We start from the raw sequence: 27,690 nt of genomic DNA on the forward strand, positions 1-27,690 counted from the left end.
TAAAATCAATATAGCTAGTAAATTTTTATTACTGATTATTTTATTTTCAAACATTTTATTATGTTTATACTTCAATAGAAATTTACGTTACAATATTTTCTTTGAAATCTAAAGAAATAAAAATTCTGATAGAAAATACATTATAATTTTGATTTTCTAATAATATTAACCTGATGTAGAAAATACAATTTGATTTATGGTACATTATTTCAAAAACACATTTACTATTTGAAGACTGTATTAGAAAAAGTCCTTATGTGAGTTTATTCATATTGCGAATGATTTGGTTTCGATAATCACTTGAGTTGGTATGTTCTTTTTTCTCAGAATGAGGATGTTTGATTTAGTCCAAACTCTAATGGGTGGAAAACTTAGATAGTTTACTGAAAAAGTACTGTATGCAGAAATCACTTCTACAATCTCGTGTGTTTCTTCGTATAACACGAAAGAACTACTAAACGCAGAACGGGCATCGAGAAGAAGATGAGTGAATTTCAGCATATCGGCACCTCCTGGCGTCAGACCTTCTGTCTTATTATACCTAAATTAAATTTAAATATTAATAATATTCTCTTACCAAATAAAAACCAACAACAATAAATGAAAAATAAAATATTTTAAGATTTATTTATCAATCATATACAGATCAACAACTGCCGAATTATCGGGCTAGCAAATGGCTATAGTAATATTAATAATTAAAGTTAATTTGCTACTAGAGTTAGGCGTTAAGCGCCATCTCTTGCTAAATTTTAATAATTAGAATTTTTAATTAAATAATTTAAATAAATTTAGGCTTAACTGGAAGAAAAGAATCGGCCCAAAGCGGGATTCGAACCCGCAACTTCTGCTATCCGTGCAGACACGTTACCAGTTACGCTACCCAGACCTTCAGTCCGATCTTCCCCTCCAGTTGATATAAGATTACTGTACCACCATCGACGGTCATTACAGTGCCGGCTGGGGACACATTAATTGCCCACGTCCTCCCAAAGGCACTCAACCGGCCATCGCAAACCCTGGCAAGGCGTATATATATAAATAAACAACAACTAACCCGTAGCAAATTAGCAAATTAACTTTAATTATTAATATTACTATAGCCATTTGCTAGCCCGATAATTCGGCAGTTGTTGATCTTTATATGTAACGGGTTAGTTGTTGTTTATTTATATCAATCATATACAGTGGGTGATTGGTTAACGAGCATAATCTGTTCCAAGACTTTGTTCGCTATCCGAATTGTTTGCTAACCAATTACCGATTTACCATAAGCTTTTATGGGAATTTGATTAATTTGTTCTGGTGACCCCAAAAAATAAGAAAATATATACTTTCTTACTATGTTTATTTATATGTAATAATAAAAATACATATATATGCAGTCTTGCATTTTTATTAGTCATGTTTTTCCCAATTGTGGTTGTTAAAGAATCTGTCTAATGTTGATTGCTTTTTTCTTTTCTTCAGAATTTTTCAAAAGTAATTAATAGCATTGTAATTGTAGAGATCTCCAAGCCTATTAACCTCAACCTGGTTTGGATGCCATTTTAAGACTGTTGTTTTGACATCCTTCCACTTCTTTAAAAGATCTTTAATAGCAGATATTGGGATTAATCTTCTTTTTCAGAAGAAAACATATTTTGCTGAGTTTCTTGGCATGCTTCTGTCGTCAGATCAGTTTCCATTATGAGCTCTTCAATGTTCTTTATTTCTCAGATTTGATTTTTGTTAGTCCTTTAGCTGCTTGAATCTTCTTGATTATACTGTATATTTCTTAGATAAGATTGAACTGCAGATTATTGTAGACCTGTTCGAGCCACACTGCCCAGCAACATCAGACATCTGCCCACTCTCTACCTTTGCTATTATACTCTCACCTTTAGAAAATAAAAACCCACTCTTGCGAATACTATAAAAGAATTGTTTCTGTCAGAAAAATAAAAGGCTGGAATTTAAGGGAGAGTTTCAAAGTTTGGAGGAATACTATCCAATCAGTATATACTGGGTTGAGCGTTGATGTTGACAACTCCCGTGCTCCAAAAAGTTTTGAATCGTTGCCTGAAGACAAGAGAAGACCAATCAGTATTCATCATTTTATGTTGCTTCTTCTTGTGTTTGTTCTGTGAGGTGTTTGTTGTCTGATCATAAAAATCTTTTGTGAAAGTGTTCGTTATCCGATCACCCACTGTATTAAAATAAAATGTATATGTACGATTGTATAGATGATTTACTACCAGTAGAACTATTACAGCTTAAAATATTTTTTTGTGATGCTTTTGTTAAAAATTTGTTCTCTTATTATAATAAAAATGATCATCATTATCTGATCAAATTTAACTTTAGAAAAAAAGTTTCTATAAATCACACAATCTAAATATTTATTCATATTATTCACTCTATAGGTTTTTAAAATATCAGATTTAATGTATTATCTTGAATATTTTGTTTTTGTTTTCATTTTTCACTCTTTCTGCCCTGTAGGTGCTAAGAGAGCCTTTTAGTCATACTCATTTTGGTCTTGTCTAAATGATGTGGGATGGAACCTATTGTAACCTGGACTCATGAAAAATTTCTGGCATTCTTTGCCTGTCTTGATTCAATCTCAATGCTCTCGGAGCAGTAGGCTGATGCTTTTACCATCTCTGCAATTTGGCCACCAATATCTTGGATATTTATTCTTTAGGAGAATGTTTTCTAATAAATTTTAATATTGCATTTGCAACCTTGAAATATTTTATCATATAAAAACAGTTATTAAATAAATTATTTATTGTTGTTGAAAACAATATAGTTTCTATGATCATTTAGATCAATATCTTATTTTTGAAATATCTTAATATTTTTCTATTAATTATTAAAGTTTTCAAATAATTAAAAGCAGTTATATATTTCTATTTGTAAATATTATATTGTAAATACAAAATTCAAAAGATGTATATATTGCTTTCTTTGTGTATAGAGGCTTCATGATATATAATTCCTTCATGCTTTTGTTTTAATAAATTCTATTTGATGATAATTTACAATTCTTAAATTCTCTTAATTTATAACATTAAGAAGAGGGTGCAGTTTAGGATTTGGATCATTTGACCAATTCCTTAATTCTTAACTGTTCCCTGCTCTTTACATAATAAATTAGCAATAACATTCATTGTATTGTATTATATTTCATTGAAATGAATGAACAACAAGTTTTATTGATAAATCTCATAAATTAAACAAAACTAAAACTGAGGACGTGGAAAGGAAAACTATGATAAAAGAATAATGTTAAGCATAATGACCTGCAAAATAAACTGCCATAGAGTTTAAGATAAAAACATTAAATATCATTTAATTGTCTTTTTATCTATTGGTTCATTGCATTTGTTAAAACATCGTATTGTATATATAATTATATATATAGTAAAATAAATAATTAATTAAAAGAAAATATATTTTATATATTTTATATTTTTTAAACTAACTTGTATTTAAGGTGAGTTTCACATCTTTATATAACAAAATGATAAAAGTACATTTAAGATTAGAGTAGAAAAAAAATCATAAAATAAAGTGATGATAAATTTATAAAAATGTTCTAAACTAAAATCTACTGACCATTTTATTTAAAATTGACTTTAAAAGATAAAATTTTAAAAATTTAAACTTACCTCCAATGAGGATTGATCTGAGTGAAACGAGAAACACCTGTTTGAGCAGTATGCACATCAATATGGATATTGGCATCTATCAAATAAAATTTAATTACTATATTTTGATATTTAATATTAAAAAAGTCTGTTTCTTAAATTATGAATACATAATTGATAAATAAAATCAAATAGTAAATAGTATTACTTAAGTAACTAACATCATTATTATAATAATGATTTTGATATACAAATGATCTAAAACAACTTAGTATAATCTTAATCTTTGATATTATAAATTACAACTAAAATTTATTATTATTATTTTATTTAGATTGACATTTAGAGCATTAAATTAAATTCTTAATGATATTTATGATTCAAAATATATTAAAATGTTAATTTTCCAACAAAATCTTTTTAATAGCAAACACACTAATACATTCAGACATTTTCAATGCATTTTGAAGATGAGGAGATTGCTTAAAATAATTTGTAATAACAGTAAAAAGGATTCTCATATTAAATTAGTAAAAAGTGTAAATTATCACAAAGTTAAAAGTAAAACAAATTGGATCATTGTAATAAAAATGAATTGTAAAACTAAGAAATATGTAATGGATAATATTTGTATTTTCTTTTAGTTTACAAAAATATATGATGATATATAATTAAAAAATCTGTGATATGTAGTCTACAATAGTATGACATGCTACCTAAAAGCAATATAACAAAATAACTACAGACAAAACACAATTGGCTAGTGGTGATAGCCTGCCATACCTTTGTGAATGCTGCATTGCAATTTCAGGAGGACATATTCCATACTAACAGGTCTCTGCCTGGGTGAACACTTCCCATTCATTCTCCACCTATGTCGAATACTGTATGTATCTTTTTCACCAAAGACTTATTTTTATTGCTTTGATTTGTACAATTTTACATGTTGTTATGTATTACCCTGTGTTCATATACAAATAACATCCATCCTTAAGTTTTGGACATGTGTGTATATCAATGGATATATTACTTATGTTTTTTCCTTGTTATTATTTCAACTTAACCAACTAAATTACTATTAAAAGGAAGAATTGAATTTAGGAAATAGCAATTTAATAAAAAAAAAAAACTTATTAATTTATTGAGTAATTTTGAATAATGCTTTATAATAGTGATAATATCTTCAATAACAAATAATTAAAAAATTAATATTAATATGTTTATATTTATTATAATTAATAATTTCAAAAACAGTTTGAATCTCTTTAGCTAATAATAAGATTAGATTAATTTAAGATTTTCATTTTTTAATAAGAATCTTATATATATAAAATCAATTAAAATTATTTTATATCAGATCATCCCATAACTAATGCTATTTCCATATTCCCATTAGCTTAAACATGTTTTCTTGTTGAAAAACAAATTTTCTGGAATTATATACTTTATAAGAAAGTTATATTCTTAATAGACATTGAATAGTGAAAATAAATATTTTTACTTAAGATAAACATAGTAGTATCAGAAGAGCATATTAGTCACATACTTTATGAATATAAAAAAGAAAATACAATAGTGCTACTGAAATTGCATAAAATATTCAAGAAATTTAAGGGGAACATATTTTGCATGTGAAAAAATATCAAAGATAGTTACAAATATCAAAGTTTGGAGAGTGTAACTGGGTTATGTTGTGTGACAAATACAACATGATCTGGATGTCTTATTGTAATTGATAACGTTCTGTTACTAACAGAACTTTAAAAAGATTATTATACAACTGTTGAAAAATTTATCCAAAAAATCAATTCATAATTTTTCACCATCTATTAATATTTACAATTTGATAAAGTATTTAAATTAAGAAAGTATAGTGCTGTAGGAATTGTCAACAGACAATATAAGAAAACATTTAAATACTTGCACAACTCTTCACTCATGAATTTCAAGATATATTTTTGCTCTGTTTAATGACAGATGATGAAATTCAGCCAACATTGGGACCATGTAGAACCAGCTAAACCACAGCCAAATTCTATATATTTACCCTAAAATGTTTTGCTCAGTATCTGATAGGATAAAGTTTATATGATACACTGAAGTTTTACTATAAAATACAGTAATCTCTATCTAAATATATTGCAAATAACTATATTTCATGAATACTGCATTAAAAGAAAAAGTATTCATTGATTAACTGGAAAAGAATCATATTCTACCATAGAAATGTGCAGTACATCCTTATATCACCTAAATCACTTCTACAAAACTTGGAGCTTAAATGAAAAAATTTTCATTCTTTACATTTTCGTGATCCAGCATCTTCAGATTATCACCTATCCAGAAATCTGAAAAATTATCCTAGCAAGAAATAGTATAACTTTTTAAACAACCTGAAAACCAAGTATTTTCACCTTTCTTTCAAAACAATCTGAATTTTATAAATAAGACAGTGAACAGCTTTTACATGAGTAGCTGAATATTATTAATACTGATGGACAATATATATTAAATTGAAAAATGACATTACTTATGGGACAAGATGATAAATTTGTAGCTTAATTTTATATATTACCTTCATAACTGTTTTCCAATTGATGTAGTCTAGCTATTGCAAAACCACCTGGATAATTATATGATGATATGTACAAAATAAGACCAGTTGTAAATAAATTTACAACTAAATGAAGACAAGTACATATTATTAAGAACACATGTAAGAGAGATTTTAATCTATGATGCCACCTAAATAAAGATATATTTTATATTAAAATCAAATAAACTTCATTATTTTACATTAATATTTTAAATATTCATAAATATATTGTTTTTGGTTCACTTTTATATATGCAAAAAATCTAATATATATTCTTATACAATGTGTCTCAAAAGTTTAAGATGGATGATGAATGTATTTAAATCAAATAACATGAAATTAAAAAATCTGATAATGAAAATTTAAGACAAAAAACTAAAAAAGTCTGCATATGCTATTGTCTCAAAAATATATATCTAGACTACTTAATATCAAGTAAATAAAAACAATGTATTGAGAACAATCTAATTTGCATAATCATAGGAGTTATAACTCCTGTGATTATGAAAATTAAATAACTACCATAATAATTAGAATACATAAAACAGATCTCAGTAAATGAAGTGGCTTTAATACGGAAACTTAAGAGTTTGATGTTCTGTGCCTGAAATTGCATCATTGTAAAACCTGTCTGAAAAATATAGTAAGAATTGAAGATTATTACTTTTAGAAGCATATCCAGAGGTGACTGCATGCTAGCCCTCACATCACATATGCAACAATGAAAGAAAAAATCCACCATTAACAAAGAAACACAAGTAATGGAAAGTTGAGTGGATGCCATACTGGCATGATTTAAGAACAGAAAAAGTGCACATTTTTCAGCAGACAACAAGGTGGTGGCTCAGTAATGGTGTGGAGTTGCTTTGGATTCAATGGAACATCAGCAACTGCCTTTGTGAGAGAACAAAAGAATGCACAAAGCCAGCAAAATATTCTTCAGAATAATTTGTTACCAATCAATAAAGTTACTGGATATTTAATTGGGTATTTCAGCAGGATATTGCATTCATCCACTAGCTGTGTTCAACAATAGCATGATTTGATTTTTACCATACGAAACTATTGGAGTTGCCAGCCAGAAGTCCTGATCTTAATCCAATGGAGAACCTCTGGGTTATATTAGCTAAAGACATGTATGCCAATAACAGACAGTTATACTCTCTAATTCCATAACAGGACTCAAACAGAAGCTCATAAAGAGTTGGCACATCCAGATCAGACAGTCTTACAGTAAAACTTTGCATACAGTTATGTCTCACACGGGTATTTAAATGATTACCTGGTTTGTGCAATCAGGCCACAAATGTAATATGACCAAAGTGCCTTAAATAACTACCCCAGTATACTGAACTCAGGCTGAACACTGAAATCCAGTACAAAATACATTGAAAATTGTGAACACAGTAACTCCTGCAAACCTTTTTATAGGATAAAAAGGTTTGCATAGGTTCACTGTGTTCACTATTTTCAGTATGTTGTTTGTAGGTTTTCAAATGCCAGGCATATCTATACAACATAGTCAAAGATATTACATATAGTAAACAGAATTTGAGAAAGGCTACATCAAACTGAGGAAAGCAGGATAGTTGTTTCACCAAACTGCCTGTTATCTGGACCATTTTGATCCAATTGTGAGGATGCATTTAGCTTGTGGATAAATGAGGACAATCACAAATGGCAAAGCAAGCTCTAAACAACTCAGCCTACCAGCAGGGATAATCATCTGATCATGAAACAAGCATAAACAGCTTTAAGTGTCATTGTCCACCATCCAGAGACAGGTGGAAGCCTTGCTACAAAATCTTGTCTATTCCGATATCATTGGCAGGAGAGCAGAGGCAAATTTGCATGCACAAAATAGTTTCCATTAGCACCCCATCATTGTCAGCTAGTCTAGAGTGTGGTTGTGATAAAGAAGCACAGACTGATAAGGACTGGTGGTATATCACATTTAGTGACAATTTAGGAATAGATGACTACCAAGGGATAGTCATCCAGTTACAGAGGTCCACTGATAAACACTTCAATTCCTCTTTGTTATATATTTTGTCTACAAGGACTTAGCCTATTAATAGGACGTATCACACTGTTAAGTAAAATTACTCTTCACTCCGACACCGGGGATGAAATACTAAATACCGAACCTGTTACCGGTGTGGCAAATGCAAAAAGTCTTGGTGTGTCCGGGGAATCGACCACTACGTTGCCCAATGCAAGGCATTTTGCCAATTTGGAGTTTGCAAATCTCTTAACTTTATTTTGTATCTTGTCCACCACGTTCTCATTCTCCTTTTCGCATTGGGTGATATTGATGTATTCCCTTAAGCCTTGACGGTCGGACAAAAGACGAAAAAAGAATGTTTATCTGCCCTGGTGAGAATGATCCCGTTACGTTGCATCCACTCACTCGTGCGTCTAAGTTTATTTCTCAGCTCGGTGACCTCAGGTTGTTCTTTAGTTTTCTTCATTCTTACTGTGGCTAACCATCTGTAGTACTCTTTTTGCGTATCCGGTAGGCTTTTTACTAGGAGTTCCAAATCTGGAACGAGGTCCTTTTTGCATTTGCCACACCGGTAACAGGTTCGGTATTTAGTATCACACTGTTGTTTTGGCTTTAGCTATATTGTTCCATGATTGGCTTTAGCAATCGAGGAAAAACTTATTTAGAGAAAACAAACAATCTTTATTGATCACCTTGTATTATACCTATATTGTTCCATGATTGGTGGATTTCTCTGCCAAAGTTATTGTTTATTCTGTTGCTTTGTTGTTTTATGTTCATATAACTGTCTTTTATAATTGTTTTTTTCTTTATTTTTTTTATATCTAAAACAATTTCACAATTTTCTTTATTACAATGTTCAACTACTGCCGAATTTGCATAATTACCTTTTATTGCTCTGATGTGTTCCTTTATATGTATTTTTAATTTTCTTGTCTCTCCTATGTATGTTTTTTTTTTGTTCGCAGCTGCAATCAAATGAATAAACTACTATTTTATCCATTTTCTTATTCTCTCTATAATTTAAATATTGTTTGCTTGTATCTAGTTTTTCTGGTATTAAGTTTATTTTATATACCAATGGGAATGTGCATAGGCCAATTAGGCCTATGCACATTCCCATTAAATAGGCCAAAAAAACAATTATAAAAGACAGTTATACAAACATAAAACAACAAAGCAACAGAATAAACAATAACTTTGGCAGAGAAATCCACCAATCATGGAACAGTATAGGTATAATACAAGGTGATCAGTAAAGATTGTTTTCTCCGAATAAGTTTTTCCTCGATTGCTAAAGCCAAAACACTAGTGCAATACATCCTATTAATAGGCTAAGTCCTCATAGACAAAATATACAACAAATAGAAAATAAGGACATAGAGGCATATAAATTAACTTCAATTCCTCCTTTACTGATGAGCAGCCCCATTGTTCGTATGCTGGTCTGGAAATCATCTCATATCATCAATCATCTGTAGTAATAGAGTGAAAGACATTGATGGCAGAGTGGTACATTCAAGAAATCTTGCACAGTCATGTGTTTCCTTTTATGGCATGGCTGTAAATACCATTTTTCCTGCAAAAATGCACACAGCTAGATTTTTCTAGGAATATCTCCCTCACATTGCCACACTTCCTCAGCCTGTGCAGCTTGCAGATCATCCATCAAGTATTTGTGGGATCATCTGTGACACCAGTTTTGGCCAAGTACAAGCATAAGGGATCTGGAGCAGTAATTGCAATATCTGTGGGAAAATCTGTTGCAAGATATCCTGTTTGTCTCCATGCCTGACCATATCACTATGTCCATACAAGAGGAGATCCTAGAACATGCTAAAATTTCTTTTAAATTGCACTATTGTTTTACAAGAAATTGTCTCTTGATTATGATATTGTAATAACTTATTGTCATCATCATTATGTTCACACTAATAAAGGTTAATTTGATTCCATTGCCTCCTTCTTGGTGCATAACTTATTTGTCAATAAGTGTAAACTAACTAAAAATTGAAATCATTTATTTTACAAAATTATATAAATAAATTAGCATTATAAATGATAATAAACTATTTAATAATAAAATTTTAGCTAATATTATTATGTTAAAATACATTTAACGTTAAAAAATAAAATTTAAAAAATCAAATATTTCAGTACACTTACAAATATGAACAAGTCCTTGCAGCTGCCGTATTCATTAATGGAAATACATACATGATGAAACGGAGTTCTTTATGTGGTAGAAAAGATAAAAGTAAAACAAAACCTATTGCTGGAAACATAAGAATTCTAATCCTTCTGTCTATCACAAAACCCAAAGGAATTAAAAGAAAAGAACAACCCAAAGCACGAGGTAATGCAGAATAAAAATACCATGACCATGGTGATGTCTATTATATATTAAAGAAATTTATTTTATATAAATTATTATAAAGTATAATTTGATTTTTACAATAATTATTAAAACAGATTGTACTTAAAGAATAATTATTGACAGTGAATAATAAATAAGTACAGGCATACCTCAGTTTGCTTTATTGTGCTTTGCTAATATGGTACTTTTTATAAAATTCATGTTCTGGCACTTGCCTTGCCTTGCTCTGGCTGTTCCATTATAAAGCATTACAAGGAATGGGAGTATTTACAAAAAGATTATATAATTCTAAGGTCTTTAAATTGACTGGTGTTGTTTGTTAAATGTGTAGGATTAAGCTATAGGTACTTTTTTAAAATGGCAACAATTTCTCAGATTTTGCTATAACTGTTGTCTAATTCACCAAATAGAATATGAAAAGTAAAAAGAAATTAATTTAACAGAAATTACATTTATAATAAAAAAACTAATAATTTAAATTTAAAATTTTATTTCTTATTTATTAACAACAGTCAAATGATTTCTAACAGATTTTGTTGGATTCCTGCTCATTGGAAATTAAAAGTATGTTTTTAATTGGCTGTCAAATGTAAAACTGTAACTTTCAAATCAACAGTAAAACTTTCAAATTTGAATTTCAAAACTGAACCATTCCAAAATTGTAAATTTCCCTTAGACAATTAAGGATCAAAGATATATAATTTGGGTATAAGCAACAGCATTATGGAGCTTTACAGAGAGTGAGTGAGACAATAGATGAAAAGAATAAAAAATTAATTATTAATTAAAATAAGTTAGTGTCTCCAAAAATTAAGTTGTGAAATTTGAATCAAGTATTAAGCAATAAATGAAGCAGCAGGTTATATATAGGATGAGGCATTTAACCTGAAAAAGTAAAATATCTTCAAAATGAAGCATTGCAGAGGAAAATGTTTAAAATAAAATGTTTGTTATAAAGGCAGAAGGTTAACAGGTTTATTTTTAATTTTTATTTTGAGCACAATTGTAAGGTCAAATCAAGGTCAACTTACTTTCAAATGAAAACCTATACTTTTTGTAGTGGTAATTGAATTTACAGGAAATAAATAACTTTAGCCTGAAGAAATGCTTTTAGCTTGTAACCCATCTTTCTTGAACATATTGAAAAATGTATCAAGGTTGAAAGGTCATCATTTTGAAAACTTGTTAGGTTAATTTACTCATTAAAATTTAATTTTAATGTGCAATAAAAGTATTAATTTCTATTTTGAAAAGAGGAATGCTGTTAGCCTTACTTTAAAATTTACATGTTGTCAAAAGCAAGCAATAAACAGAAAAATCTTTCAGGCAAAAGTTTTGTTATTTTGCATAGATTTGCTATAAAAAATGTAGGTTTTCATTTGAAAATAACAAATTGATCTTGATATAACCTTTAAAGTGTGCTCAAAATAAAAATTAAATAAACCTGTTACCTTCTGCTTTCATAACAAACAAATTTTATTTTAAAAATTTTTCTCTGCAATGCTTCATTTTGAAGATATTTCACTTTTCAGGTTAAATGCCTCACCTTGTATATAAATTACAGTATATCTAAAATTTATATAAAATGAATTATGTAATTTGACAGGCATAAATTCAATACTGAGTATATATGCAGTATTGATCTATTATAATTTGTTTCTAAATTAAATTTTTATGTTTTTATAGACTCACTCTATTAGCTTACAAATACAGAGTTGTTAAAAATGATTCATTCAATTTCAAATAAAGATAATTCTGTATCTATTAATCACATAGTAATTATATATGTTACAGTAAAAACCCGTTTTTAGTGAAAACGCATTTTAACTAGTTGAAACTAGTTTTTACTGGATGTCATTGTTATAACCCGTTTTGTCTAGTTAAAACTAGAATTTACTACTGTACATGTTTTGATTTTAGATAAAACTAAAATCAAACATTAACTTTTTAACTTTTAACATTAGTTAAAATTAATTTTAGCTACATAAATATGTTTGGGGGAAATAAATAAAGTGATGATTGGGATTAAAACATTTGTATTATTTAATACGATATTTATTGAAAATATTGGTCACACATCTGTGTTATTAACATTAATTAACCCTTTGTTCCTGAAGGCACCGATCGATTGGTACCCTGGCTTTTTAAGCAAAACTTCGAGGGTACCGATTCATCGTTACTTTGGTAAATATCGATTTTTGTAAAATTTATTAACAACAGATATAATCTCGTTCGATATGAAGTGAATAAAGTATAATAATTCATTATATTAGTTGATAGCAGTATAAAATTTTGATTTCAAACAAATGTTTGATATAATGTGCGATAATTTCACAACGAATAAACATACATGCATAAGTGTTATATTGAATTGTACAAAACAATATTCTACGTCTTTCTGGCTCAGTGCCAGCAAACAACTATGTAACTAGACAATGTTAATTTTCACAAAATGTTACAAATTATCAAGTTTATGTGTCAGTTCTGATATATATTATTTTTTTTCTTATAAATTTTTCTAATAAAATGTATTGAAAAATATTGTATTTAAAACTAAAGATATTAATAAATGTAAGTGATTTTTTTCATATACCGTATTTTACAGACTATAAGACACAGTTGTTTCTTCGAAAAATTGCTTCCAAAATTCAGGTGTGTCTTATAGTCCATAGTGACTTAAAGGTATTTTTTTTAAAAAATTGCTTAAAAATTAAGGTGCGTCTTATAGTCCGTAAAATATGGTAGATATAACGATAATTTGATTTTGGTGAACTTTTAAAATAATATCGCCTGACTGACCTATATTGCCTTAGGAGGGATCGCAAAATAAATGTAAACAAGATGTCGGGGGAAAAGGGTTAAAGTGATACGAAATTCATCATACACTATAGGAACGTGTTAGCTGAATGACCTTGGTCGAAACAGTATTTACTAAGCCATTTTGTTAAAACCCATTTTGTCTAGTTAAAACTAGTTTTAACTCAAATTCATTTTTGACTAGCAGTAAATTCTAATTTTAACAATGACATTCAGTAAAAACTAGTTTCAACTAGTTAAAATGCATTTTTACTGTAACATATATACTAAATAAAACAGAAAATCTCAGAGTTTCCACAAGATGATACGTCACCTCATTGGCATTTGAATGCTTGCTATTTTTTTCAATAAAGTAGTTCCCTCACTGTTGGAATGGTTGTAGTAGACCTGATTACTTGGTGTATACAGCTGGGTTAAAGGATCTTATGTCATGCATCTTCTTTTGGGGTATATTAAGGATGCTTTTTATGTTCCATTGTTGCCCACAAATCTGGATAAGCTCAAAAACTGCATTGTTACTATTATAAAGTCAGAATAGCAACAATGCAGTGATGACAAACATGCTAGTGCATGTTTGCCACCACTGACCCAATAGTAATGTATGGGAAAAATTTGAACCATTTTTTAAACATTGCTTGTGTAACTATAGGAAATCATATAGGGTAATAAAAAATGAGAGACAAAACACAGAGAGATTATCCTTTAGTTGATGTATCACTATTTACTCCTAATTTGTTAAATTCAAAAATATAGTCATTTGAAATTGGAAATTGTGTTTGTGGGTGTGAATGAATCATTTTAAATAACTCTATAAATACATAAAAAACTTTTGAAATAACATAAAAGTTTAATTTATTTTTTTTTGGAAATATTGTATTTTCTAAAATATAAGTAATTTATATCATAGTAAAAGGATACACCCCATTGTGAACTTTTGTTTAATATTGTATTGAACCAAAATACTTCTCCTTCAGGCCATACAATTCTTTGCCAATAATATGAATCAACTATTATCGTTACACCTAGAATACACAATGTAAAATTTATTAAGAGTCATATTAATAATTCAAATATATTAAAATTAATTTTTAATAATTATTTCTAACTTCAGTTAGTAAATTATATACATATACAGTGGAACCTCGCTTAACGAGTATAATTCGTTCCAGAATCTTACTGGTAATGCGTAACAATTTTTCCCATATAAATTAATGTAAAATACAATAATGCGTTCCATGCCAAAAAAAAATACTCAAATATTTTATGTATTACGTTTATTCAAAGAAAATTATACAATATACATTGTTAAGGTGCGTAAATCATCATCATCTTTTCTTCTAGCGCAGAATGAACTAACCTGGAATGTGAATTCAATTTGCAGAAAACAAAAGAAAAAAAAAATTGAAATTTAATTTGGAATTGGTCATTAAATTTAATATGAGATGACAACATAACTGTTTACCTCTAGTCAAATTATTTAAATTCTAATATTTAATTATAGTCTTTACATAGTCCAAGAATTTGGCATATCGTTTGGCGTGTTTATTATATAACAGGCTATAGTTGTTGATGTTTATATGTAATAAATCTGAATACAAGTTTGGAAAAATCTGTGATCACAAGCAACACTAAGATGCTAGCGGAATGAGTGCTAAACACAGACTGTTGTAGAATGCACACAATCCAGGACTTCTCCTCTTCTTGTCACTTGTTATGCAAAAAATCACTTATTAAGCAAGTCATTTTTTTACAATTTGTTTTGCTCGTTATGCAAATTATTCATTATGAGAGGTATTTGTTAAGGTTCCACTGTATATACAGCAAGGCAAGTCTGGAAACACCCTTTTATCTCCAGCAATGTTGACAAAATTGACTTTCCATATGTCAAGATAATAATGGTAAGAGCTTCCTTGTTTTGGTAAAGATGGTATTTGTGACACCCAACTTAAATTGTAGTTTGTAATTTTCAAATGGGAAGGGGTCATGTCATATACTAGTTAAATCTAGGATTCACACAGAAATACAATGGAAACACCATTTTTGCTCCAACTTTATTTGTTTGGGAATTATTTGCATGCAAAGCATCCACAAAGTGATGTTCAAAAGACATTTATAATGTTTCCATCATGTTGTTAGAGGTACTGTATATACTGAGACATCTGAGCCAGTTCTCATGAAGACATGAAAGCACTGAAGATCAAATTTCATCACAACAGTATAAGATTTGCTTCTTCCGAGATCACTAAACGTTTTTATTAAGAAATATATTGAAGTAATTTTAGTTATGAATTTACACTATAAAGAAAACTAAAATGAAAATTATAACTATTATTGCTGTATGATCTTTTATTTCTGTGAATTTGACAGAGTTGTGTTAGCTTTTGAATGTAATCCCTTTCTCCTGCTTGTATTTAGTCTCATATAACATGGTTTTGCACTGCACAACATTTTATAGGAATCTAATAACCATTTTATACATAGTAGTCTATATTTTATAGCCTGATAATTCAGCAGTCATTTGGCTTCAACTATAAATCAGGTTTGTGAGTTGATGTTTATAGAGGAAATTATTTTCATTGATTATTTTATGATCAAAAATAATATTTTATCTTTCCATTATATTGATGTACAGTACATTGTGGCACATGACAATAATATTTCAAGCATTTTCAATCATTCTAAATTCTTAAAATGCAAGTTGTCATTCTGATCTGTTGTGTTAACATGTTAGGAATTGATTTTTTTTTCTTGCTATGAATCTGTGGACTGACATTTTCAGATCTTTTTTAAAAACAGCATGCATTTGAAAATGAATAACTTTATGGTTATTATTATTAGTCTATGTTAAAAATAATTTTTTTCCATTAAATCTGATATATAATGAGTAAGAATTTGTTGATATAGATTTGATTTTAGCTAATTTAAATTTAATATAAACAAATGCAAAAATTGATTCTTTTAGCCTTTTTTATAATTGGACCATTTGAAAAATCCACACTCATTTCTGATTTGGTAATGGTTTATTTTCATTTTATTGATTATTTTCTACCATCTGACAAAGATTTATGACAATGGGTGCAACAGAATTTTGGTTTTGGTTTTGTTTATATGGCATCCAAGAATTAGATTAGAACTCCATAAAAAATGCATTAAACTACAGTAATTGTGATGTTTTTGTTTAGTTGTATTTATATTTTGAAGGAAGTAATTATTAAATTATTTAATAATAATAGTAGTAACTGTGAAAAAATTGTGGGTGTGCTATTTGTTGTGGAAAAAAAAATTGATAAAAATTGAAAATATTTTATTTTAAATCTTGTTAACAAGGTCTAACAAGTATAAACTGTTTGTTAGACAATAAATTATCTAACAAACAGTCTATAGTTGTTGGAAATACAAGTAGATACATTTAAAACAACAATAAACAAATCAATGTTTATATATTTTAATCTTTGACAGGGTTCGAGGTCAAACATATATCCATGTTAAAATTTTTGTCTCTGGAGTATTGATTTGGCTATGATTCCAAATATATTATAGTAAAAAACTTCTGAAGATAAATGTTTGAATTTACATAATTTAATAAAATAAAATTCTCTCATATAAAATTTATTTATCAACATTGTTAAATATTAAATTTATTAAAAATTTTTTCAATTACATACCTAAAATAAGTAATCCACTTGGAATGCCCCATTTTAAAACATCTATTATGACGAGTCTTTTTGAGATTAACTCAATGAGAATGATAAATCCCAATAATATGGCTAACTCAGCACGGAAGACTATTACAACCACAGCTGTTGTAAAAATTAGTTGTTGATGTTTTTGTCTTAACCAAAAATGATATGCTAGTAAAACTGAAATTAAACAAATGAGAGAGTAAAATAATTAATTTAATATACAAAAATATTTTGATTCATGAAAACTAAAGCACAAAAATATTTAAATTAGCTAACTACATAAAAAATTTGAAATTAAGATCTGTTAAACAATAAATCTTTCATACAAACTTTCTGTCAGAAGTCATGTTTTCATTATTCTTTAGGGCATTTTTAAGGTAATATGTTCTAAAGAGTAAAGGATAATTTTGAATAAATGTTATTGTTGATTTGTTGTGAAACCGTGTTGTATTGTCTTAGAAGTGTTGAACACAAGATCGTGTTAATAACAATCATATGGCTTTTCCACCTTTATGTAGTTGATACGGTATACATTTCAGGCCTTTTGCCCCTCATCAGTCAACAGTCTTCTCCCAGTATGGCACTTGCACACGATAAGTTTGCACATTACAAATCCGAGAATTAGAAGGTTATAAAATTCTTGTACATCTTTCATTCTTGTGATGACCTTCTAATTCTCGGGTTTGTAATGTGCAAACTTACCGTGTGCAAGTGCCATACTGGGAGAAGACTGTTTACTGATGAGGGGCAAAAGGCCCAAAACCTGTACTGTATCAACTAAATAAAGGTGGAAAAAGCCATGTGATTGTTATTAACACGATCTTGTGTTCAACACTTCTATAAATGTTATTATTAAACATATATTTTGTTTTCAATTTAATCTTTTTAATCATACCTTACTTTAGTTCAAAAATACTGAATCTAAAAAATATCAACTAGGCTATGTTTTGGTATGCTAAAAATACAGGAACCAAATAAAAAACGCTCTGATGTACCCAGGAGCAAATGTAAGCTCCATTCACAATATAGTAATAACAAAAAGCATATTAAAGTGGAAGAAGCAGGTACAATCAGCAAAACAAGTTTGATGGAACATAGTGTCATTAAAGTCTAAATAAATGCCAGTTTTCCACCAAATGAACACCAAAACTTTCCTTATTAAGACAACTGCATACCCATGACTCAACATATGACAAATGAAGAAAATCAAAAATATAATTTGGCAGCACAGAAAAACCTAAATTCATAAAAAAAACCATGGATTAATAATGAAATATTACATAAAGTAGAAGAAAGATGCAAATTGAAAAATATCAATACCCAAGAAGGTAAACTCAAATTTAAGACCCTTAAATAAGCAATAGACAAGGAGTGAAAAAAGGCTTATGAACAACAGATAAATACTCATTATTTTGAAACTGTCATTGATTAAAGTGGAAAGAAATAACCTTGAATATAAAAAGAACAAACAGTTACCTTATAGAAAGAGGTAATTATGAAAGTTTCTTTCTACATTTTATAGAGACTTTTAGCATCTGTACATTGAACTACTGAAAGACAATAAAAGTAATCAAATTACAGACATTAAAACAAAAAATATGTAGATGCTAAGAATACATTTCTAGTTTTTAAAAAGCTAAGCTAATTATGACTACAACAGCACAACATTAGCAGAAGCAATTCTAATCAAGAAAGATGAACTTGAGACAGCACTTTAATATATATCATATGCTGAAGCACTGATTATGATACAATTCAAATTTAATTAATAAAAAATGCTGATGAATTAATAAAATTTGGGTTTATTGGCTCTGAAATTAAAAATACATGTCCAAACAATTGAAAAGTTAAAGTTGTTAATTATAGTTAATATTATTAATTAACCTGTAATTCATCAGTGTAGTTTCTCTGCTTCTGCTCTAAACCACAGCTAACATATTATTAAGTAAGAAATGTCAGCAGTTTAAGCTACTGTATTGGGAGCAAATAAAAATTAAAGTCCTGGTTAAAACTGATAATGATTATATGTTATCAGCCACATTTTGAAGCTAATTACAGACAACAGCTTAAAATGCCTATTTATTTGAAGATAATAATAATAAACTGAAATCTGTTTACAATAAATTAAGCTTTTGAAGTATATTTTAACTTATCAGAATCAGCATGTCCCAAACAGGTAACATTAAATGACAGACAACAATATCTGTGTATACAATAAGCATAGTCTATTGTATTTATGAAACATAAAGTATCAAAATTATTTAAAAATGAAATAATTACCTAAAATTAGTGCAAATGTATTTGGAAGAGTTCTTGATAAATAAAACATAAAATGAAATTGTGAAGCAGTAATAAGCACCAACCATGTTGTTAAGACATTTCCAAATTGTTTTTCTAAAGAACATCGATACAGGTAAAATGCAAATATCACAAAGGATCCCAAAATAGCACGAACTAAAAGAAACAATATTTAATATTAAAATATAACAAATGATACCTATTGATCATTAATGTTAAAAATTTATATCTATAGAAATCAGCTGTTTTGAGTCAACTTATCATTCTGTAAATATTTTCAGAATTATATACAATATGTGTATATATTTCTCATTAGTATAGCCTATCTTTTCTTCACTAAAAACTTACTTATATATAAATAAACAAATAGATTTTTTTTAATTCAATAAGAATTTTGTCAAATTTCCTTCATAATATGTTATATATAATATTTAAGCAAATATCTTTCAATTATTGATCTTGAATTTAAAATAGTTACTTCACCTAAATAATATCATTTTCAAGATTTTTACAGATAACTTTTTCCAGTTTTATGTAACTGCTGTATTTTATATTTTTCACAATACCGTATTTACTCGCATATAAGAGGTTTTTATCCATTCTTCACTGCTTCAAAAACCTAGGTCGTCCTATATGCGCGAGCGAAGGATTCTTTGCATTTTTGTGATAATTTTTGAGAACCATGTATTTGCGATTTTTACTGGATGCTCATCCTATGGTGCTTAAAAACAAAAGTATTTTATCTGGGTCATTTGAATCATTCTTGTCAAGGCTAAAGATGAATAGCAATAGGAAAAGCAAAGCTTTTTAATTGAATTTCAAAATCACACGGGCGCCCAATATAAGTTTAAATTTATTCCCAGGTGAAAACAGATGATTATTTGGAAATCAGAATCCGGAGAAACTCATAAGTGTAATCAACGGAGTGGATTCGACTGTTAAGAATAGGCAAAAAAGGTTCAGATTGTCCAGCTTTATATGAACAAATTATGTTGTTGATTTTACAAGATTTTTCCGTAAAGTTTAAAATGCCAGTAATTTTTGCAGGACAATGTGCGCATTTATGTGCATTTGACATAAAATTAGAATTGTATTAATAAATCTAATTTTCTTTACTTTGATCTTTAAAGTCACACCTCATCCTATATGTGAAATCGTCTTATATGCGAGTAAATGTGATATTTTATTTTCTTCTCATTTAATTTTTTTGCTGTTTTCTGTAAAGACTTTATTTACAATAAACTTTCCTTTTGTGAATCTTTCCCAATACTCTTTTATTCCAACATTTAAATTCAAAAAATAAAAATTTTCTCATCATATTTTTAGAATTTCTTTTACAGATGTTTATTTAGTTTATAAAGTTTACAAAAATTGATGGTATCATTTCTGACCAATAAAATGCTATAATCCCAAAAACATTTTCAGAATAAAGATAAGTTGATTTGAAATTACATATTATATTTGGCTTTTAACAGTTAACAATAAATTTAAAACATTTATAATAATTATTTATACTTAAAAGTAAACATTAACAGCTGTTTTTATAATATTGTCAATTTCATACATAATATCTAAATTATATTTCTAATGCAGGTATTCAGTTTTCATTTAAAATTATATACCAGCTTTCTCAGAAATCAGTCAACTATTCACTTTAATTCTTTCAAAATAATTTTAATTTTATCAGAAGAAAGCAATTAAAAAAATAAACCAATGAAGACAAAAATTTTAGTTTTAAATTTACTATTTTACCCTAATTTTTACTATTTTTAAAATCTTAACCCTTTTTGTTGCTCTCATTACATATATCACAACTATGAGACTGTTTTTTTAAAATCTTATACTTTTTTAGCACAACTTATCAGAAAATTTGTAATTTACATTTGCATTGTAAATTTTATATTTGTTATTTTATTGTCTTTAAAAATGGAATAAATTATTAGGAGAATATAATTTTATCATCATACAGTTAGCAAAAACAGTTAATAATGTATGAAGAATTTGTAATATAATTTTTTAATATTTTACTCATGGAAGTGTATAAGCATATGTCAATATTAAGATCAATACTTGTCATGATATGTGATTAAACTTTCACATTAATAATTTTATTCCGTAAGACAGTGGGTGATTGGTTAACGAGCATAATCTGTTCCAAGACTTTGTTCCGTATCCGAATTGTTTGTTAACCGATTATCGATTTAACATAGGTTTTTATGGGATTTTGATTAATTCGTTCTGGAGATCCCAAAAAATAAAAAAATATATACTTTCTTACTATGTTTATTTATATGTAATAATAAAAATACATATATACATAATCTTGAATTTTTATTAGTCATGTTTTTCTGTTTGTGGGGTTAAAGAATCTGTCCAGTGTCAATTGCTTTTCTCTCTTCTTCAGAATTTTTCAGAAGTAATTAATAGCATTGTAATTGTAGAGATCTCTAAGCCTATTAACGTCAACCAAGACCGTTGTTCTGACGTCCTCCCACTTCTTCAAAAAATGTTTAATAGCAGATATCGGCATTAATCCACTTTTTTAGAAGAAAACATATCTCGCCGAGTTTCTTGTGTTCTTCATTCAAGAGTTCTTGGCATTTTTCTGTTATCGGATCACTTTCAGGTTCCATTATGAGCTCTTCAATGTTCTTTATTTCTCAGATGTGATTTTTGTTACTCCTTAAGCTGCTTGAGTCTTCTTGATTACACAGTATCTTCCTTAGATAATATTGAACTGTGGTCTACTGTAGACCTGTTCAAGCCATACTGCCCAGCAACATCAGACATCTTCTGCTCACTCTCTACCTTTGCTATTATACTCTCACCTTTCGAAAATAAAAACCGACTCTCGCGAATACTATAAAAGATTTGTTTCTGTCAGAAAAATAAAAGGCTGGAATTACAAGGGAGATTTAAAACTCTCCCTTGCAATTCCAAAGTTCGGAGGAATACTATCTGATCAGTATATACCAGGTTGAGCGTTGATGTCAACGTCTCCTGCACTCCGAAAAGTTTTCAATTTTTGTCTGAAGACAAGAGAAGACCAATCGGTATTCATCATTTTACATTGCTTCTTCTTGTGTTTGTTCTGTGAGGTGTTCATTATCCGAACATAAAAATCTTTCGCAAAAGTGTTCTTTATCTGATTTGTTTGTCAACCGATCACCCACTATATATAACTAATTTCTGTAATTTTTTTTTTTTTGATTTATTGAATATAATATTTCTTCATTAACTGGTAATTTTTGAAGTTAATGTTTTCTTTTCTTTTTATCATAATCTGATAAAAATTAATGGTTCTGAAAACATTGTAATACTTTTATCCAGAAATATTTCAATAAATATTATTTAATTAAGGATACTCTGTATTTCTTATTTTTAATTGTAAACTGAATTTAAATCTTACCTATATATTGAATTATGAATTTACTTAAACCAAAAGTATTGACAATAGTTACAAATGGCACAGAGAACATAGAAATGACTATAGGACCTAAAAATGTTCTTGGAACTACTCCTGGAAATTCCAAATGATCATACTGTTTTAAAAATAAAAAATTGATTAATAAAATATTTAGCCATTTATTTTTTCATACTTAAAACTAAAAATTATCAATATATATCAAGAAAATTATATTTATAATTTTCTTGTTTATATTAATTGTTAACTGTTATAATCTCAGTAAATATAATTTTTTGATAAACTTTTTATTAAGACTAATATAAAAAATGTAATTAGACATAAGAGCCGCCGCAAACTACAGGAAGCGAGAGCTAGCGTACGCTCGGTTGCGCTCCCAAGCCCCGCCTTTTTCCCATGATGCCATGGGCCATTTTTGCTAGGGAAGCTACTCGGGCACGAAGCAGCCGCAAACTGCACAACGTTTGCTCTTGTAACGTAGTCCACATGACGTGGATTGGCTATAGAACAAATATTTTATTATAACCTATACTCGTAATCAGTCAGTTTTCGTTCCGAACTTTGAAACAGCATGGGAAAAATATGCCTACTAGTTAAGCCTAACTAGGCTTAAGCTTATTTATAAATAACTATTTACTATTTTAATATACAACCTTTATATCATTTTCTTTTCAATACTGAATGTATTAATCATGTAATTTACGTACATCGATAAAATTCTATTATTTTTTTTCGACATGTGGCATGTTTATGTAGTCATCCATTTTCCCCTGCTCTCTCTTGCTAGCGTGACTGCTCTCGTTGTTGAATTCTGTGAACAGCGAGAGTACTCTCGTATCGCCGCTCTAGCAAAGGAAAAACCACGTGAGCAAGAAGAGACGGGCGGAGCCTTTGACGTCATCGGTTGTGCTAGGGCACATTTGCTAGCGTTTTGCTCTCGCAAATTGCTAGTTTGCGGCGGCTCTAATACACAAATCTTGGCATTGCCATACTTAAAAGAGAAAAAGCACTGACACATTTAAGGTTATAAATAAATTTAGTAGTGTTCTCTTCCATTAAATGTAATTAAAGAAAATTTAATGTATTCAGTTTCGGTTAACGTTACCTTAGGTAGCCAAGATGGCAGCTTGACTCTAATTCCAGCAAGGAAACAGTGGGACGCATGTTCTAACCTAACCTAACCTATTCTAATAGTTTGGTTGCTAATAATTATGGCAATTTATTAGAATAGGTTAGGTTAAGTTAGAACATGCGTCCCACTGTTTCCTTGCTGGAATTAGAGACGAGCTGCCATCTTGGCTACCTAAGGTAACATTAACCTCAGTTTCTAATGAATAAAACTTAAGACAAGAATTCTATTTGTTTTCTCTGTTTAAAAAATATTTCTTACCTGAGAAATATTTGAACCGTGATAGAGTAAATCATGTATTGCTTGTAAGTTAAAACTTTCTTCAACTTTTGTATATGGACAAATAATAAGATGAATTGCAGCAGCAATTATCAAAATCCATTCCATTATGGATTATATTTATAGAATGTCCTAAAAACATTTGTTATATTTAAAAAATAAGTTTTGAAAATTAAATTACAAACAATAATCAAAGTATTACATTCAAAATGTTTTCTGAAAAATTACTAGAGTAGGAACCTTGTACGGCAATAACTTAAGCATTTTTTAATGACTTTTGTTGTCGAAATAAACTGTCTTATCTATTATAATGATAATTTTTAGTAATGTGAAAAAATTCAGTTAAGAATTTAACTAGTATTCTAAATCAGTGTTTTTCAACCTTTTTTTATCTCAAGATACCCTTGACTATCATGTACCCATAATTAAAATTCTGAGGCACACTTAAATTATAATGATATGCAGAGAAAAAATGACGTGATTTAAAAATTGTGTTTGTAAAGATTATATCGCCATATTACTTGCCAGTTAACCTAATTCTTTTTGTGTATATTTTTTTGTGAATTAAATAAAACAGTATTGACGTTGCATAAAATAGTAGCAGGTTATAAGAATGGTTATTTAAATTAGTAATTTTCATTTACATAAGAAAAGCAATTAACATTAAGTCTTAATTTGCATTTAAAATTGGCATGATAATTACCTTTAGAAACCTGCCCAATGTCCCTCTATTTCAAAGTTAAAATAATTTGAACTAAATATGGACAATTATAGACAGTGGCGTAGCGAGGGGGCAAGGGGTGTATCATGTCCCGGGTGCCACTCACAGAGGGGGCTCCCAAATGGTTTCCAAGACAAACTATACGTGTTTCTGGAGAGGAGAGGGGGTGCCAGTTATATTTGCTATGCCACTGATTATAAATACATTTTTGATTTAACGAAAATTTCATTTTAAATGAAATAACCCAGCATTATGCACATATAATTCTGCTCACGAATATATATTTTTCACTACATTATGTATGTGTTTATCTATCATAACAATAAAAAACTCGTATAATCAATTTAACAAGGTTTGAATTTTGACATTTATAGTTATTGTTCCTTGAGCTTCTTTCGAAAAAGATTTATTTAATAACCTGCAAAAATTTTCGCAGCACACTGGTGTGCCACCAGTTGAAAATCACTGTTCTAAAATAAAATACACATTTTACAATATAAAATATCTAAAATATTTATATTAATAATAAAATTAATTATTATAAAATTATTATTTCAAGTAACAAATCTTATAATAGTCTTTTATTTTAGTATTAATCTATTGTCATATAAAAACAAAAACTTTATAATTATGTATGAAAATACTTTTTCTCACAAAAATTTTTACGCAGATAAAATATGGCTTAAAGCTTAACATTTGCTTTTGATAACTATGCAGTATTTGTCTACACACAAACAAAATATATAGTATAAATAAAATTTTCCAAAAAATATTGTCATATAAGTAAATATTCAAAGTCGGTCTTTAATAATAAAATCAGATAATGTTGAACTAATTTTCAAATGATACAGCCAGATTCTTTATCAGACTCTAATATGCCTAATTAATTATTAAAATTTGAAATAGGAATAGGTAGCTAAATCTTAATAAAAATAGACGTCTTGTTAAATTTAATCATTAGAAATGAATAAATTTAATTTAGAATAAGTCTGGAAAAAAAGATCGGTCCAAAGCACGACTCAAACCAATCCTCAACTTCTGTATACCATGTAAACACATTAGTAGTTACGACACTTGGTCCTCCATCCAATCTTTGCTTACAAACCAATCAAGCAATATTATAGTCCGATAAAGAATTTGACGTATCATTTAATTATTAACAAATATCAGATTTGGTGTTATATGTAACTAATTTTATTATTAAAACTGGGATAAACAGAAATATTGAAACAAATCTGATTTTTCTTCTTTAGAAATACAGTGGACCCCCAAAATAACACACATGTAGGGCAGGAAACAACACCTGTGGTATAAGGTAAACCGCGCCACTTGGTATAACGCGGTTCACCTCTTTACTTTAGCAACAATGTCAAGCTTTTCTTTTACTCATCATGCATACAATAATTAAACACTATTCAAAATACATTCAGGAACTCAATACATACACAATTACTCAATATGCAGTAACAATAAAATGTGCTACTCACTAACGCCGCACAGACCTGTATAAACGTGTTTGAGCTTATCGCGTTGCAAACATCACCCGCGCTATAACCGAGTGCGCGGTATAGTGAGCAGCGCTATAACGAAGGTCCACTGTAATCAGAACGCTTGTCATATTTCAAAAACAGCAACAGTACTTCAAAAAATAATTCTATCAAACAGCTTTTGTCATCCATCATCAGTATTATCTAATGCAATGTTATACAGAATCGAGATGTTGAGACTATTCTAAGAGATCTAAACAAACAACTCTACCAAACCCCATATAATATATTGCTAAAGCTAACTACTGCCTTATGCTATCGGGTTACATAACGACTATAATATTAATAAATTACCAATCAATTTGATAGTAGAAAGAAGCGTTAGGTGCCATCTCTTAATAAATTTAATAATTTTATAATTTTAATTAAATAATTTAGATTAAACTGGAAGAAAACACTCGGCCCAGAGCAGGCCTCAATCCAACAGCATACGGCAAGCAATCCAAGAGATCTTTTCTGGCCTACTAAAGACAGAGATGATATATACAGTATATAAATCACCCAAAAAATTGTATTTCTGTCGGGAAATTAGTTCATCTCAATTGATAGAATCAATCAAAAATTCTGCCTCAAATCAAGTATATAGATGCAAATTTCCTACATTAATCAATATTATGAAGTGATAAATATATCGATGTTATTCTTATGTGCATATTTTAATTAAGGAAACAGAAACATCCAATGCTCTCAACGTATCTTTTTTGTCCTTCAACAACAAAAGGAATTAAGAAATTATCAATTTCGTTAGTATTTAATAGATAAAATTATGGGAATATACTGTATAAATTAAAGGAACAAGCACGAATTAATCATCGTCAGCTGATACTTTATACAATTTGTAACAATATAACATTTAAATTTAAGTTTTTCGATGTTCGAACGTGTTGAAATCTACATCAATTTCAAATCACGAAGAAGCCACGTGTTAAACTTGCATCACTAGCGATTTAATTCCGGTTATATTTTACTATATAATTTAATAGGATTCAGCATTTAATATAAATTATTTGCCACGTTAGAATATAATAATTACTAGATATAAAAATATACACTTGTACCGAAATATCCTAAAAGTATTGGCCGAATAAACTGGCATTAAAATACGATTTTTGTGGCATCTTGCTCATCACTAAGCATACGCATAGACGAAAGGTTAAAAACAGATGTATTTATAATGTA

General features: G+C 28.7%; 1 protein-coding gene across 2 annotated transcripts; it reads right to left on the reverse strand.

The window, feature by feature from the left end:
• Nucleotides 1-11: 11 nt before the first annotated feature.
• Alg12 (Alg12 alpha-1,6-mannosyltransferase) lies at nucleotides 12-27,686 on the reverse strand. Of its 2 annotated transcripts, XM_067277735.1 has the most exons (10): nucleotides 27,570-27,686; nucleotides 24,226-24,375; nucleotides 22,821-22,953; nucleotides 19,394-19,567; nucleotides 17,096-17,290; nucleotides 14,349-14,452; nucleotides 10,403-10,629; nucleotides 6,211-6,380; nucleotides 3,657-3,732; nucleotides 12-541 (listed from the first exon to the last, which is right to left on the reverse strand). In XM_067277735.1, exons 2-10 carry the CDS (start codon nucleotides 24,349-24,351, stop codon nucleotides 268-270), a joined length of 1,479 nt encoding a protein of 492 aa, XP_067133836.1. In that variant the 5' UTR covers nucleotides 24,352-24,375; nucleotides 27,570-27,686; the 3' UTR covers nucleotides 12-267. The 2 variants fall into 2 exon arrangements, with proteins under 2 accessions (XP_067133836.1, XP_067133837.1); XM_067277736.1 differs by lacking the exon at nucleotides 24,226-24,375 and having other exon boundaries at nucleotides 27,570-27,663.
• Between the last annotated feature and the right edge of the window lie 4 nt (nucleotides 27,687-27,690).

Source organism: Centruroides vittatus, unplaced genomic scaffold (genome assembly GCF_030686945.1).
Source record: "Centruroides vittatus isolate TY-2023 unplaced genomic scaffold, ASM3068694v2 contig_754, whole genome shotgun sequence".
NCBI classification, from domain to species: Eukaryota; Metazoa; Arthropoda; class Arachnida; order Scorpiones; family Buthidae; genus Centruroides; species Centruroides vittatus.

Bases quoted from the DNA above. Each gene is read 5' to 3' on its own strand.
- Alg12 (XM_067277735.1), bottom strand. From the start codon at position 24,351: ATGGAATGGATTTTGATAATTGCTGCTGCAATTCATCTTATTATTTGT. The intron at 22,954-24,225 runs GTAAGAAATATT...TTTTTAAAACAG, and splicing joins ACGGTTCAAATATTTCTCAG to TATGATCATTTGGAATTTCC. The intron at 3,733-6,210 runs GTAATATATAAA...TTTATTTGATAG, and splicing joins ATTGGAAAACAGTTATGAAG to ATGCCAATATCCATATTGAT.